General features: G+C 36.8%; 1 protein-coding gene across 1 annotated transcript; it reads left to right on the plus strand.

The window, feature by feature from the left end:
• Window positions 1-3,991: 3,991 nt before the first annotated feature.
• Window positions 3,992-15,251, plus strand: LOC146305872 (uncharacterized). The gene is made up of 8 exons (XM_084712959.1): window positions 3,992-4,100; window positions 4,577-4,766; window positions 9,498-9,803; window positions 10,440-10,712; window positions 12,941-13,051; window positions 13,197-13,255; window positions 13,366-13,437; window positions 14,751-15,251. Exons 2-8 carry the CDS (start codon window positions 4,688-4,690, stop codon window positions 14,826-14,828), a joined length of 978 nt encoding a protein of 325 aa, XP_084569085.1. The 5' UTR covers window positions 3,992-4,100; window positions 4,577-4,687; the 3' UTR covers window positions 14,829-15,251.
• Window positions 15,252-17,062: the final 1,811 nt, after the last annotated feature.

Below are 17,062 nucleotides of genomic sequence, written 5' to 3' on the forward strand. Positions count from 1 at the left end.
AGAGCCATTATTGTCAAATAAATAAAGACACTGTTGAACTCGTCTGGTTGGTGTGTCACTCTGAAGGGTCAGGGTGTGTCGTTATGTCTTGGTTCTGTTTCTCGTCAACTCACTGACCGGTGTCATTTTACTGACACTTTACCACTTCTCCTTTCAAAAGAAATGTCAGCTAACACAATGCTGTATTTCAGGGCTTTACCAAGTAAATGGTCAGCTGGTTGCTTGATCACTGTAAATGGAAATGACTGTAATTAAAATGGAAATGGATTGTTTCAGATTTAAAAATGGTGACAGACAGAAGAATGGGAGTGTCTGCTGTAAGAACAGTTCCTAAAAACAGAAGTTGACACAGTTAATCCACTTGATCATGATGACTCCACTGTCCTCAGTGCTTAATGCCCTGAAGAATGCTTACAAAAAGCCATGTCATGTACTTTCTGCGCTAGAACTGCTGAGGGGAAAAAAACAAACAACTTACGAGGTTTGCATGAATCACAGAAAAAAAAAAACAGTCAAAAAAAAAGGCCTTTTTTCATTGGCTAGATTACACATATTTACATTTTTTTGCACATTTAGAGAACTATTTCAATACAGTGGTCAATATATCATAACATAGCTATTGAGATCATTTATGAAACCATTCTGGTGTATAAAAGTTTTATTCACATTATGTTTAGTCAGGTTCCTGAATTCTTTCTTCACTCTCTAACGTGTCCAATATATCCCATGTTTTCCCGGAAGTTATAGCAACTAGTGACTCGTAGGAAACACAGTTACCTTGAATAAATGACAGATTTCTCAGTGTTTGACCATTGTTGGAAACATTTGGCATAATGTAAGTATATAACTCAACAGAATATATAACAGTGTTTTAGACATTTTAATGTGGGAATATTACATAGCTGTGATTGTAATAAAACACAGCAGTAGTTAATGATTTATCCTCTGAAAGGTTAAAACCAAGCCCCGCAGCCTCTGAAAAACAGCTGTTTTGTGCTTTGGTACAATTTGCCCTCACTACAGATGTTACTTATGAGTGTTCAGCTTGCTTTTCGCCATAGTTTTAATTCCACTTTTAATTAAACTCCACTCTCTGCCTGCATCCTGTCTCCCCCTCCGCTTGCATGGTAGCTGAACTTCCTCTACTCATTTCTGTCGCTCATGTGTGTAGAACAGTGGAGAGACTAGAGCCCCTCCTTCATACACATGTGCTGTCTGGCTCGACTCGGTTTGACCCAGCACGTCAGTCCAGAACAGCACAGTCGAGATTCACATCTCAGCAACACTACAAAGCTGTAGGCGATAGTCTTTAGTGAAGCAGCTGTAAGACGCATGATGTTTCACTTCCTATAAATTATTCACAATAAAAGTCCCCTGTTGTTTTGTTATTGTAAAGCTTTTATTATAAAGCAGCAAAATCAGGCAATGTTGTTTTCATCAGCAGTAACTTAACACGACTTCTATCAGCTGAACGAAAACATGAATCTGAAAGTAAAAACAGCACGACACTAAACTTCAAAACACTGTGATTCATTTAAAGCTTCGTCCAATATTTGCGTTAAAGCAGTTGTTCCTAAACTTTTTCTGGCACGCCCCACCTTTGTAACCTGCCAAAAGTTTGAGTCCCCCTACCACAAAATTTTCAATCAATCATTGATAATAATTGGGGATGGAGCTGATAAAAAAATAATCCAAATTTGATTTTTAGTGAAATAAAGTTTTTTTTCCCCCCTTTAAAGATTATATTCATTCAACTTTGTTTCACTCTTTATGGGTCTTTAGGTCTTCCCACCCTGCAGTGGCTCTGCGTCCTCCTTGGGGGAGGCCCGCCCCTCATTCGGGAACCAATGCATTACAGAAACGGACCAACTAACAGACGGACAAAACCGTAAAATTTCACAAGAACTGGCAATATTGTGAAAATTTAAACAATACAAGGTTTTGTAATTTGTGCAAGCTTATTTAAAACTTGCAGATTTGAAAATAAAGTGACAGACATGACATGTAGGCTGAAGAGGTGAGACTAAGGTGGGATTTCAGCGTCAATCATAAAGAAAAGGTACCAGTTTACAGAGAAGTGACTGTAACATGGAAGAAGTAAACAGGGTTTGGTTAGCTGCTCTTTCAGTGGGCAGCGCCCTGACAGCTTGTGTTTCACACTGTGGGTTTCTCATCAAAGCTGTACTGTGAGTGGGCCACCAACTAAAAGTTAAAGGAAATCCAGGCAGTGCACAGACCACGTCTGCAGAAACATCATGTACTAAGGTGACGCTTGCTGCAAACACGCAAGTAACATGTATAGACAGTGGCTACCAGTAATCTCTCTCTTGTTGAGACGAGTGAAACCACATTCTTCCACTGCTGGTTGCTATGAGAATCTGCAGTAGTCACAGGGGCATGCTGAAGAGTCCACACATGATATCGTCATTTTTCCTCGCACACTGACATTATCCCAACTAATCCATGGATTTGAGCTTGTAGACAAACATATAATATATGACTATGTAGTATTTTAGCAGTATGTTTATGCAAAATACTTTAAATAGGGCAAGACATCATGCGGTCGGCAAAATTTTATCAAGCTGTTTTAGGGAAGTAAGGTTCAAGCTGCATTGCTAAAAGTAAAGTCTGAAGTCTTATCTTGGTGTAATGTCTTTAAAGTATGTAACCATCCTTATTATATTTCTTCTTTCCCTTTTAAAGAAATCCCGCTCAAGCTATCAAAACCATATTTGACGATGATTACTTTGTGGCGCGACACTCCCTTATATACATTTAACACATTTATTAAGTCTGTAACGTGTTTATTTTTATTGTGGTCACCTAGCCACCATGGACTTACATCCTCTTTTACAGGTGCATCGTCATTTGTTTGTGATGAACCACAGAGATGGCCTTTATCTTTATCACTTCCTTCTGTGCTCTCGAGGCCACAGACAGATCATTAGTTCTGCTTCAGATGCATGCAACTTTATGCCTCATCATAAGCTCAGAGAAACACTGCAGAGCAAACAGGAGAGAAAAGGTTTTTATTTACTCATTGTGTAGAGGGAAGCATTAAGATCTGTCCATCCCTGACAGATTACAGCCCTGAGCACAGACGTGTAAAATGCCCCCATCCATCCTTTATAAAAGCTCGCTCAGACTGAAAGAGACACAGTCTCTTTGTACGTAGTTAGTTTTGTGTCTCCTCGCAGTTGTTTTTTCCTTTTCTTTGTGTAGTTTTGAGTCCCTTTGTAGTTGTTTTGTGACTCTTCGTTGTAGCTGTGCATCTTTTTGTAGTAGTTTGATGTCTCTGTTGTTGTTATGTGTCTGTTTGTTGCACTTGTGTGTCTCTGCAATTAATTTCTTCATCCTCACAGTCATGTTGTGTCTCTTGGTGGTAGTTTTCTGTCTCTTTGTAGTAGCCGTTTGTCTCTTTGTGACAGTTGTGTGCTTCCTCATAGCCGTTTTCTGTCTCTTTGTTGTAATTTTGTGTTTTGTTGTTATTTAGTATCCCTTTTTTGGTAGTTTTATGTGTCTTTGTTGTAGATGTGTGTGTCTTTGTCATGGTTTCGTGTCTTTTTGTAATAGTCATATCTCTTTGTGGTAATCTTGTTTCTCTTTGTGGTCTTTTTGTGTCTCTTTGCAGTCGTAATTGACTTTCACAAAGAAATGTCAACACTCACTTAAAACAGACGGTCTGCTGCAGGAGTCCCCTGACACCTTGGACCCTGTGAGCCCGCTCAGTAGTCCATCCAGGGTCAGGACTGGACCTGAGTGATTATTCAGCCACTTGTCACATCCTGCCTGAACTACTGCAACTGCTTCCTCACCACAGCCGCTGATGGTAGTACAGAACGCTGTCTGTCTTAAACCTCGCCACATTTGTCTCCCGTCATTACAGAGCTCCCTGTCGCAGCTTGAATTCAGTTCACAACTCTGGTCCCGGCCTACAGGACAGTGAACAGAATGACTCCTTCCAACCTTTATGTCATGGTCAAACCCTACAAACCCTCTGGAAAATTGGCCACGCCTTCTCCTCTGTGAAGTCAGGACAGCTTTTTTTAGACTACACCTCAACAATCCTCTCAAAACTATTACTGTAGCCGGAACATGTGGTAAGTTGTTTGCCTTTCTTTCTCTGTGTTTGACTTACAATAACACCTACCTCTAGTTTCCGTTAATGTAATGTACTATATAGAGTGAAGCAACAACCACCGTAGCATCTTCTCATCAGGAATATCTGCTGACAGGATGTGGTTTCTTCCTGCTCAAATATTTTCAGATGCGGACAGTCCCTAAAACACAAATTCACACTTCGAGCTCCAATATGTTTTTTTTTATTGCAGTCATCTGTAAATACATTATTTGTTAGTTTGATTTAATTCATGGCAGGACTGAGTTGCTATAATAGGGGATCACCAGACTTTATAACAAATAGTCAACTGAGGCGCCATTTACTTTATTAACTTAGTTTTTAAAGTTCATTTTTAACTCTCTCTACTTCTCTATTTGTACTTTCTGATGAGACTATTTTTTTTATCTCGCAGTATATCAGTATATGCTTCTTCTGCTTCTTCTTCTTCTTTGACAGGAACCTTCCCCCACTCTCCACCCTCTCTCTGACTCTCTCTTTTTTCTTTTACTGCTAACTTGTCATGATCAACCAGAAGAGGAAACAGACACTGTTCCTCTCCCTGCAGAGATGGCTGGTGGGCGCCTTCATTGCCTGAGTGGCCTCTTTACATACAGTTCTGTGCTTCTTCTTGGGCTGTGTCTCTGTGGTACGTACAACACCGCTCGTGAGTTCATGAATCTTTACTGTGAGTGCTGTTGGGTTTTGTCTTGTTTTGCCTGGTGTCCTCTGTCATGTGCTTAAAATAGACTGCAGAATTTACTGGATGTGTGCATGTCATTTCAGGAAATGACATGTATTCCTTGGAAGATGCCTACAGTTGGTCTGTCTTTTGTGTTTGCGAAAGCAAGATGGCGTTTAAATAGCACCTGATTTGCGAACTCATCCAAATCCACTTTTTCAGTGTTAAAAAACTGTAGTTGTTCTCCTGATATGTTCACAGTGCTCAACATTTATTTAAGACTTTGTCAGTGATTGTGATTTCATGAATAGGTAACCTCTTACGTCTTCGGGTCTATATTTGTAAGTTTTGCATTTTTTGGTAAACCGTGTCAGCAAATTTCCTGCTGCATCTGCTTGACTACAGGCTCTGAAATCCTGACGCAACTCAGGGACGGGTCATTCGTTCTGTTTAGATCGCTTCCTCTTTTTTTATTTAAGAGCATTGGCTATATTTTATACTAATATTATATACTATTAGCAGTGTGTTCTGGTAAATCATAGTTGGTCATATACAGTAATTGCTTAAACAGGAACAATGGGATGTGGACCTTGTCAGAATATTTGCAGAAGTAGAGGAGTGTGAATATTTAAAAAACTCACTCGTGCTCTATTTATATTTCACACATACAGGCCATCAATATTCATTAGTGTGTAATGTTTTAGTTGCCAAGCACATAGACTACAGTGAGACATGGGGAAGTGGACTCTGTGTTTACACTGATAATGCCTGATTTAGTTGGGTTTTTATTTTATTTGTTCGCACATTTGTAAAAGATACCACTTGATATATTCTTACACAGATCAAATGTGATGGAGGCATGCAATGCCAGAGTTTACAGTTATTTTGAGTTGAATACTAAGGAAATTGATCAGTGAAAGAATACAAATCATGAAAATATGAATGAAGAGTGCTGTGTGATGTAATGTATACTCTTAAAGCAAGAAACACTGTTGAGGGCTGACTGAATGATCAAGTTTGAGATGAATGATTTTACATGTAATTATTCTTAATGCTCATTTGTGGAGACTAAAAATAAGAACAAGTTTAGTGGGATGACTCACCCAAACAGAGTTACAGTGATATGACTAAATCATACAATAGTAGTTGTGGCCTCAGCTGGATGTAACAATAATATCATAATAAAAAATGTTTCAATAATGTACTGCACTGTGATGATGATCTATCACCACAATGTGATATACATGATTAAATGTTTAGTTTATTATTTTTATTTTATTGTGTAAAAGGACTGCTACTGACTACTTACCATTTCTTTGCACATACTACTTTTACATTATTATTAATTTAACAGGACATATTTTCAAATTGTCATTTTTTGATGTTTTTTTTAAATCGTGGCTTTATCATACCATGAGCTTTTCGTATGGTCACCTCCCCGGTTTTTAATGTTAGATAGGTTGGATTCCAAAATCCCAGCACTTTTTTCTATTTTAGTTCTAACAGTACTAATGTCTTTTCTCCAAGGTTAAGATTGTACACCCAGAAATCATGTTGACTGCACTTCATAAATAATAATATTAATAATTTTTATTCATGGAGAATGGTCAACATTCCCCAGCCAGACACCAAAAAGAACAGGTTTTCATAATATTAAGGCATAAGTTGTTCCAATCGCTTATCTTGAAGAGTTCCTGATTTAGCCATTTCAGAAAGGTCTTCATGAGAATAAAAGACAGTCTGCAAATAATACCTTAGACAGTTTGTTAAAAAAAAAAAAACATAAAAACATAAATACTTAATAAAAAAATTTAAATAATAATGAACCAAGGACTGATCTTTGAGGTACACCACAAGTGATCTCATTGCAGGAAACCTGTTTTCTGTCATTACGGTAACTCGAAAGCCAGAGCAATGCAGATTTTTTAACTGTACTTGGTAAAGTTTTTGAAGAAGAATATCCTTTTCGTTCTCAAAAAGTAATTTCCTAGATGCTGGACTTTTTATGTGATGATTTGTGTGAACTGTATTATTATCACCTTCTTGTTGCTGCTGTTTCTGCTGTAAATTCACAAGTAGCAACTGAGTAGCCTCCACCAGTGGCAGCAACACTGACCGAAACTAACAACTGTGAATAAAAGCTTTAGTGTGACATTTGACTCTGAGGTCAGACTGTGTGGTTGAGCTGCTTTTTCTCTGGAAAAACTCTCAGCAGTCTCTGAAGTTCTTTTTTTGGTATTTTGCAGGTTGAAGTGGCAAACCTGACAGCACGTAGCTGACAGTAGTATTCGATTTCTAGTTTTTATTTTCAGTTTCACACAGGAATTTGACCCTTCGCTAAGCCATGTCGTCCTTAGTTACTGATGTTACGTCTGCCAAACTTTCCATTCTTGCGCTGCATTTATGCTCCTTTTCATTTCTACCTGATGATCATGGATTTTGTCGGCTAAAATAATGACTCAAAAGCAGATGGATGATGTACGCTACAGCTAACTCGACTTAAGTCAACTGAGAAGTCTTCAGCTAATGTGTAAATGTTTCCATTTGACACATTTTAAAACAAAAACCCTGTGAAACTTTATTTGTAAAGTTACATAGCATACGTGATACAGTATTAGGTTAATGCTAAAGGAGGCCAAAACTAGCTTACATCTAAGCAAACATTGGTCCGATGGTGAAATACGGCAGGTATGTCTATATGATAGATGACGCAAATATGCTCACTAACATGGGAAAAGGAAGTGCAGGGACTCGATAAGTGCAGCGGACTTTAAGAAGGGTCACCCTGGCGGATCAGCTGGACTGTGATCGTGGAAGACAGCTGAGATAAGAGCTAACATAACCTGGCTTATACCTTAGATAGATGCATCGTCATTGATTCACTTTGATTCTGCATCAGCCCAAATCCTCCTCTTTCAAACCCCCACAGAACAAATGCAAATGTTATTGCAGTGGTAGCGAATAAGTTCACGTTTGGCTAGAGGTAAAGTTCCTGCAGCTAGTAAGCTAGCCTTAGTTAGCCAGACATGCTAACATTTGCAGCTTATGATAGAGCAGATGGAGATGGAGTTTAATCCATTCACCACACATGTGCTCTTGTGTTTCATGTTTTTGAAAGATACCAAAAAAAGATGCCACCATCCATCCAGTATCGCTCTCCTCACCTTCACCATGTAGGGAAATAGAAAGCTTGACAGCCCTGATTACAGTTGCTAACCTATGATTGGACAGCTACTGTTTGGGACGGGGTTTACTGAAGAATCAATTCTAAAAATTAATTCCTTTTTTCTGAAGTAGAAAATAAGTCCCAAAAACTGAACAACAATTCAAAGAATATGGTTCATCAGAACATTTTCTGATCCTCCCCTCTGGTAGATAATTGAGTCAGATGTCTGAAATAATTTTTTATGGTTAGGAAAAATTCTATGTCATGGTTAAAGGAAACCACAGGTGACTGCTGATGAGAATTGACAAGACACGAAGATAATTTTGTCTGCTGGTGGCATGTCACGTGATGATGTCATGTTTTATTATTGTCTTCTCGTGTAATGTCATATTATATTTGCAAGTTTATTTGTCAATGAAAAAAACTGTAACAGTTTACATTAACATGAGATTAACATGTGATTTCTAGCTGAATAGGATAAAAAATTTAATACATGCATATATACATACACATATACACCAATTTATTTAATCACTTTAGCACCAATTACTTTACAGATTCAGATTATTAATACAAAATATAAATTATGCAACTGTGGCAGCATGTGCAGCGCTCCCTTTGACTCACAGCTCTGCTCACTCACTGAGCAAGACTACAGACAGAGAGGTGAAAATAAGCAGCAGACGGCCTGGTAGCTTGTGACAACAGCAGTTGTCTGTAGTGTGTAGCTGTCACATGTCAAACCCAGCAGAGGTCAGCAAATAACATACAATGATGGCAGAATAAGTAATATTTTTCTATTAGTTTTCTGAATTTAAACTTGTACCAACCAATGTAAATCAAAACGTGATTGGATGAATTATCTGTCATTTTCTAAACAAACACGCAGGCTGTGGCCTTCTGTCCCAGTGATGAAGTCCTAACAGTTGAGTGAGCCAGATCTAATTTTTCTCTGCATAAAAACAATAACAAAAAATCTGATTGAATAGCTCCATTTTACTGTTTTCAGGACAGTAATCCTTTCATTTCTGAAGCAAACATGATAGAAGATGAGGGCTTTTTTTTATTAGAAATAAAGGGGAATAGCCTAATAATTAAATGAAAGAAATCAAGGATATTTAATTTTAATGTTAGACATGCTAATATGTTTGTCTTTCTCTGAAGGCCTAGAAGGCCCAAAGTGAACCCCAGACTGTGGTGTTACAGTCCTGCACACTGTACGTCCACCAACCACCTCCTTACAAATCCAGCATGTTATATAAATGTGTTGTTCCAAAGAAACAGTGTCTGCAAACATAATACAGGCAGGAATAACAGCCACTTCAATGTAATTATGAAAAAAAAAACAAATAGTAATGCACAAACATTGGGTTGGAATGTGTGAATGCATGTTGGTGTTATGTTTTGTGTCATTCTATACTATACATTTACTATTATTGTTGCACATCAGGCCTAGAGGTTGTGTTTACAACACTGAAGACAGTCTCCCCAAATGTTCAACCCGCTCACTGTTGTTTGCTCTTGTGTTTCAGATGTGGAGGCCTCCAGCTGTCAACATGTCATGATCCCTAAAAAAGTTGGAGACACAGTGGAGTTTTCGTCATGCTTACCACCTGAAGGGGTCACTGTGGCAGAGTGGAAATATGAAGGGTCAATAATTGCAAATAAAGATAAGCCTGTTTCTGAAAAACAGTTTAAGGACAGATTATATTTAAACCCCACAAACTTTAGTTTAACAGTGAAATCACTGACTCCTCAAGATTCTGGTGATTTCAGTTTCCTGTCCGAGGCAAATAACCAACAAAGGCCAACAGTCAAAGTCACTCTGCAAGTTCAAGGTAAGATGTGCCTGTTTTATCAACCATCTAACCTAATAATTATTTTTAAAATAATTTATTATTAACCAACTGATTTATTAATTAATTCAGAACAAGAATGGAAGCAGAAAGAACTCATGAAGATTTTTTCATTATTTGCCTGTGTTCTCTGTGCTCTCTGGACTTTAACATTTAACATTAATGGTAAATCTTGGTAGTATCGGGTACTAAAGATAATTGTGCCAGTATAATTGGATATAATGGGATGTACAGTTGCACCTATAAAAATGAAATGCTGTCATATTTCATATCCTGATCTCTGTCCTGTTCCCAATCCATGAATTGAAACTGTTTACCTTCATCAGCTATAAATCTTAGAGAAAAACTGTCACTGCACCATTGTTAAGTTTTTTTTCTCTGTCTTTCTCCACCTCAAGATAAAATTTTACTTGTACATTTAATCAAATAGTAAATGCGGCAGACTGTGACCACAAACAATACCATTTCTTGGTATCCTTTTTATATGCTTTAATTTGTCAGTGTGTCGTCAATGACCATGTCCATAGCTATTGCCTATGTTACAAATACTTGCTTTTCCAGCTGCAATGTCCAAATAAAGCCATCCCTCTTTCTCTCTCTCCCTAACTGCCTCATTAGAGCTCATAACAGAGCAGCCTGTCCTGAAATATAATTTCACCTGGCACTCCTCAAATGAATCCTGCACATTTTTGCTGGAGTGCAGTGCCTCTATCAGCAACATCAGCTACAACTGGACCGTGAGGAACCAAACCAGAAGTGGCTCCAGGCTGCAGTACATCCTCAGGGAGGAGGATGAAGGCACTGAATTCGCCTGCACCATTTACAATTTTGTCAGCGAGATGTCAACATCTAAAACTGTGAAGTGCAGCAACGACACAAAACAACCACCAGGTATGTGCAGAGACGTGATAAGAGATTATTAGTGTTGAATTCTTGAGCTTGTGCTGCTGTTCACTGGTTAAAACATTCACATCTACACAGCTGCCTGTGCCTATGTGTGACAGCTACCTCACTGAACTGCAGGAGTGTCAAAAAATACACACAATTTGTACTCAAGTAGAAGTACAAACTCAACTTTTTTACTCAAGTAAAGTTTCTGAAATGCACTCAAAGTATAAATGTAAGAAAGTGGCCCTCTGAAGGACATTTGTCTCTCTGTCCTTAATTTTATGTGGTTTTATCATTTTATTTCTTTCATTTTTTAGTTTTTTGTCCTGTTGTATCTTTTATGTTGTTTTTTGTTTTGTTTTTTTGACTTGTTGCGCCTTTTTGTCTTGTTGTGTCTTTTCAATCTTGTTACAGTTTTTATGTTGTTTTTCATTTTGTTTCGTCTTTTTTGTCTCGTTACATCTTTCTTGTCTTGTTAGGTCTCAGGCAGCCACTCTTGTTCAGAGTGTATTTTCAGTGCATTGTGGTTTTGTTTTGTTTTGATAACAGCCTTAACTTTCACAGACATCTGACAGTTATAAACAGCTGATCAACTTATAGTGGACATCTTGTCATCGCTTCTTATTGTCAAATTACAAGGTTGTGTGCTTCCTGTGCTCTTGTGGAGCCCCTGTAGCCTGCTTGTTTCTGCTGTGTCTGAGGAGGAATGGGCAGAGCAAACAACTCACTTTAATCATAGACTGTATCTAGAACAGGATTACAACCTATTTAATAGACCGTCTGTGGCTTTAAGTTGCTATTTGGACTGCAGTGCTCATTTTTGTCCACACTGTAGCTACAGTATTGCTGCTTTAAATCACTTTAGCAATTAGTTTGTATAAAGCTTTCCATTAAAGACTCTGTTTTGAGTATCTAAAATATTAATTCCAGATGTTTCCATTCAAATTCTGAAACTCATATGCATCAGGTGTAATCTTGACTCATAAAGACAAAGGAAAATAATGCCTTCATTTCCTGACAATTAAAGATATTTAGATTTTCTTTTTTTGGCTTCTAAAACTCAGTATACTGTAATTGTCGAGTAATGCCAGTTGAGTAACTACCAGAACCAGCACACTGATGAAGGTATTAACCAAAACACTTTACTTCTTATTCTTATGTGTTGCAAATAAATAAGTCGACACCAAATGAAAATTCTAAAACTTTGAAATTTGGATTGTGACACAATTTGTTCTTTGTGTTTTCACATTAAATAAACAACTTCTTGACGGTTGGTTTAGGTGAGATATCTGATTTACACCTGATAAATGATCTCACTGCCAGAGGATGTGGAGACCATAGAGATAAAAATAGAGAGGATGTGGAGATCGTAATGATACAACTAATGGTTTGTTTTTGCACTTGTTGTTGATTTGGTGGGCAAAAAGCAAAATGAAAGCAATAATATGTACATATATGTTATGAACATATAAACTAACCCCAAAAACTGTCAATATGTCATGAATTAAAGAAATATCGTTGACACATAGTCGCGACATATAATACCATATAAAAATTCATTACATGGTAATGACTACTATTTTGCTCATCAATTAATCTTCAATTCTCTATGACAATAAACTGAATATTATTGAGTTGTGGACAAAGCAAGACATTTGAGGACGTCATTTCATATATATTATAAATCTAGTATATCTTCATATGTACAGAAGTTATATGTGTGTGATAATAATACATCGCCATATGTTACTTCAGTGTATATCATTAACATATGGTCACAACATACAATACTAGAGAAAAACTCATCATCCCTTTAATATATAGTACTGTTTATACTGTCTATACTCCTCATGCTTTTGACTTTATTACTATCTTACTTTATCTACTTTATTTTTATACTGTTCATTCTACTGTTTACACTGTTTTATTCTACTTCTACATTATTATTTATTGCCTCCGTTGCATCGAAATCTTATTGTACTTGTGCAATGACAATGAAAATATTTTATTCTATACTGTTCAAAATGAATTTATTTTTATATATTCATATTATATTTATATATATTTTATCGTTTTAATTGACTTAATTTAATATTTTGTTTAATTTTTATTGTCATGTAAGTAACATACATTGCAACATCATCATAAATTCAATTTGTCCTTGCACCAATGTGATCACTGTTTCTGTTACTCGGTCATGATAATAATAATGACAATGCCATCATTTGCAGATGGCCCAGAAAATTTTATATTTCTCATGGCTGCAGTAGGAGGAGGTTGCCTGATTATCATTATACTTGGAATAGTGGTCGGTGTTTTTTACTGCAAAAGAAGTTCACCAGGTAAGAAATGCTACACTGAATAGCAGCATATCCATTTTAATTTGATAACATAATTCCGTTTTCATGTGTTCAAAGTTTTTATTTTTATTTTTTTTTGTTAATTTATGAGTCATGTTTCTTTTGCTTCGTCTCTTCATTATACCAGGGAGTGACTTAAACGATCTCACCGTGTACGCTGACATCTCTGAAGTTGTGAATGACAATGTAAGTGTGTTCTGTGCAGTTTTAGCAGAAGATCAGTGCTTTTTTTCAGGGAGATCAAATGCATGTTTTACCCACTTCACTGTTTCTTGTTCCATCTCTCTGTAATGCAGGAGTCTTCTACAATGAAGCCCTGCTCAGTGTACGAAACCATTGATAACAGAGTCCCCGCAGTCACACCTGGGGTAAGAGCAAAACTTCTGTCTTTAGAGGGTCTTCCAGGTTAGATGTTATGCTTCATAACAGCTAATGGTTGCTTTTATTTATTTATTTATTAAGATTTTACAGGTATTTATTGAAAAACCAAACAGTTGCTCTATGGCCTTGCATGGTTGGCGTGAGTTTCATTGCCAGCCAAAGTTTCCCTCGTGCTTGTAAGGGGAGGGACAGATGAGCTGTTTGCAGTCTGCCAGTTTGCCACTAGACGGCACTAAATTCCGCACACTGGTTTTGTGATTTTGTGAGCCTGTAGATCCAAGTGAATCAGAAAAGAGTGATGGTGGAACTAAAGAACTAAAGTCTTTGCTGTGACAAAACATGTCCAAACAATAAAAACCTGCTTTTTGAATGGAGTTTCTACATTTTAAATTAGGCTGACCTGTGCTTTAATAATGAACCTTGTAAGTGGCATAAACTAACATAGCTGACATGTTTTCTACTTCCCTCTCAAGTCTTCTTCTTATGTTAAGATAAGATAAGGAGTAACTTTATTGGTCCCCTGCAGGGGAAATTCAATTTGACACAGTAGCACTAAAAAGTAGCAGCATGAGGGGAAATGTAGTACGAAAATAAAGTAAAACAGAAAACTACAAAATAAAGAACTGTCATATACAGTAAGTGGGAATGTGCAATGTGCATATACTCGTGTAATGTGCCGAGTGTTAAAATGGTGCAGATCGTGTTTATATGCATGTGCAACATGTAAGTGAAAGAAAATATAGACTTATTCTAAACGTGCATATTTTTTAATACCAACGGCTTGGCAAAGATCATTGGAATATTTCTCTTTTTTTTTCTTTGGATACACACTGGATGTTCCAACTAGGCAGGGGTGGGCAGACAATAGCAGCAAAGTTTGTATTGCTTATGAGTTAAATGTTTTCATTCGTAAGAGAAATATTAATTTGCTTTCTTTCAAATGTTACTTGGATTGTTAAAAAAGGTAGCACCTGCCACAAAGAGTTTAATAAAAAATGTTTCGATCATGATAAGGTCACCTGATGAAGATTACTAATTACTATAATTACTCCCTCAGCATGGTACTTGGATACCATACATTATGGTAGGCGGGTATCTTAAACATGATTGTAGATGATTTTACGTTGCTGCTTATAGACCTTTTCTTCTAATACTGAGGGATCCTGAGTGATAAAATTATGCTTGCGACATTTCTTCCTAATATTGCACAGAGTGTTGTAGACATGAATTCTTATTTAAAAGTCTTGCAACTGATTGCGACACTGATTGTTTTTTTCACCCTGTTTTGTCACTCCTACAGCCCCAGACTGTGTATGACAAGATCCAGCTCAGTCGTGTGAGGAAGACCTCAGTGTCGCCCTATCAAGAAATTTCTTAACCCTAATTTAGGAGGCTCACAACTTTGCTCTGTGTGACAAAAAAAAGCCACCCCTGCAGAATTTAAGGCTCATATCATAATAGAAAAAAAGCACTTGCAGAAAATGGATGGCAAAATAGACTGCAATGTCATAGTACATGCTTTTGTACATTTTCTATTTTTGGATACACCTTTCCTCCTTTGCTCCACTTTTATTAACAATGTTGTACATTCTGTAAATACAGATTATATTATTATATATTTGTAAATAATTTGTGTTTTGTAAGTCCCTTAATTGAAGTACTGTACTATGCAAATTTTTTGTGGATTTTATTCCTCGAAAGTTCCTTGTAATTGCTTTAAGTGGTAATCATGCATTTGTCTACAAAGGTTGTGTCATGTAAAGAGTATTATAAGCTTCAATAATTAAAGTATAAATGATTATTTCCTGCTTGAATATTGGAATGTGCAGAAAAGATTGAACATGCATTGTACAGCAGGGCCGTGTCCAGACTCCTCTGACCTGGTTTGACCGAAGTGGGCACTGATTTAAGCCCGGGAGGCAAGAAGTATGTGTGTGTGTGTGTGTTAGTGTGTGTGTGTGTGTGTGCGTGCACGTACATCAGAATATCATTTATTTACCATATTTCATATCTACTTTAACTGCATTACAATATTTTACTGTAACTGTACCTGCATCTCTTTCCTCAGGCTGTCATCCTGCAAATCATCTTCAGCATTCCACCATGAAAACTTTTATTTTTTTTATGATTTATTATTTTTATCTACAATTTATTTACCTATATACAGTGTTTTTGTGTAAGGCTATTGTTTTTTTGAGCAGCATAAAGGGAACTACACTTAACATCTCATTATAGAAGCTAGTGTTGTAAAATGAGTCAAATAAAATTGACAGATAAATTGACAAGTAATTAAAAAGTAAAATTAACCTTGTAAAAAAGTTATCATTGATAATTAATAAGATTTAAAATGCACATTTTTTCCCAGTTTAAGTTTTTTTCATTCAGCTAATGTCTTCTCTAGACGAAACAATATCAAATGAGACTCAAATAGTGCAATTTCTAGGCCATCTATTAATTATCAACTAATACGTTTGCTCAGGTAAATTCTTAATGATGATTAATTAACTAAAGATTATTCATTACAATTCCTGATTTTTAAAATATTTGTCAAACGGTTCAAACTAAGGTCCCTCCTCTCACGGGACGGATATTCTATTATACCTAGGGATTACGGGGCGGCACTTGGGGTTGCCAATCAGATTTTGGCCCCCTCTCAAGAAACACCCCTGGATGTCATCAATATAACTCGCCTGTGGGCAAAAACCTCTTCCCTAAACATCACAGCAGTAACTTCAACAGTGGACTGACAGTTTGATACAGAATGAAGCAGAAACTGGTGTGAAACGAATCATTTATGATCTGAGCTGTGGTCTGCAGCGAAGACGTTGTGGAACCTCAATTTTCTCCAGTCAGAAAAATAAGACGTTTGAATGCCACCATTCAGACTTTCCTATTGCTGCTCAAGATTGTAACCACTTCCTGTTACACAACTCAGTTTCTAAGGTATTTGTCCTAAAATTTCTGCCTCCTATATAACTGCTGTAAAAGAGTTATCTGACAGTAATCTGAATGTGTTATACATTTTCAAACCATACTACAGGTGAGAGCCACACATTTAACTGTGTCACATTTAACTGTCATATGAATCGTAACAGTGCTATGCTGGTGAAAACAACACGGATTGTATCAAAGTCATAATGTTGTAATGTTTCTATAACTAGAGCAACAGTCAGAAATCACTCTTCCTGGGATCCACATAAATGTATTTACTTCAGTGAAAATTAAAGGGACAGTTCACCCCAAATACATATGTTCCCCTGGCCTGTAATGCAGTTTATTCATGTAGATCATTTTGGTGTGAGTTGCAGAGTTTTGGAGATAACAGCCATACATACTACTACAGGCCAGGGGAAAAATATGAAAAAAAAAAAGATTTTGGGGTGAACTGTTCCTTTAATTTTCCTTTAATTTTCACCAAAGTAAATACATTCGTGTGAACCCCAGGCAGAGCGATTTCTTACTGTTAATCTAGTTACAGATACATTAAAACAGCGTGACTTTGATCCAATTCATCTGACGGTTCAATGTGACAGCTAATGTTTAATCTTTCATCTCTGACAAAACATCATGTAGAAAATAATCACAACAATGCTCATATAATCTATACTCTCT

Source organism: Lutjanus erythropterus, chromosome 23, assembly GCF_056507025.1.
Source record: "Lutjanus erythropterus isolate fLutEry1 chromosome 23, fLutEry1.hap2, whole genome shotgun sequence".
NCBI classification, from domain to species: domain Eukaryota; kingdom Metazoa; phylum Chordata; class Actinopteri; order Lutjaniformes; family Lutjanidae; genus Lutjanus; species Lutjanus erythropterus.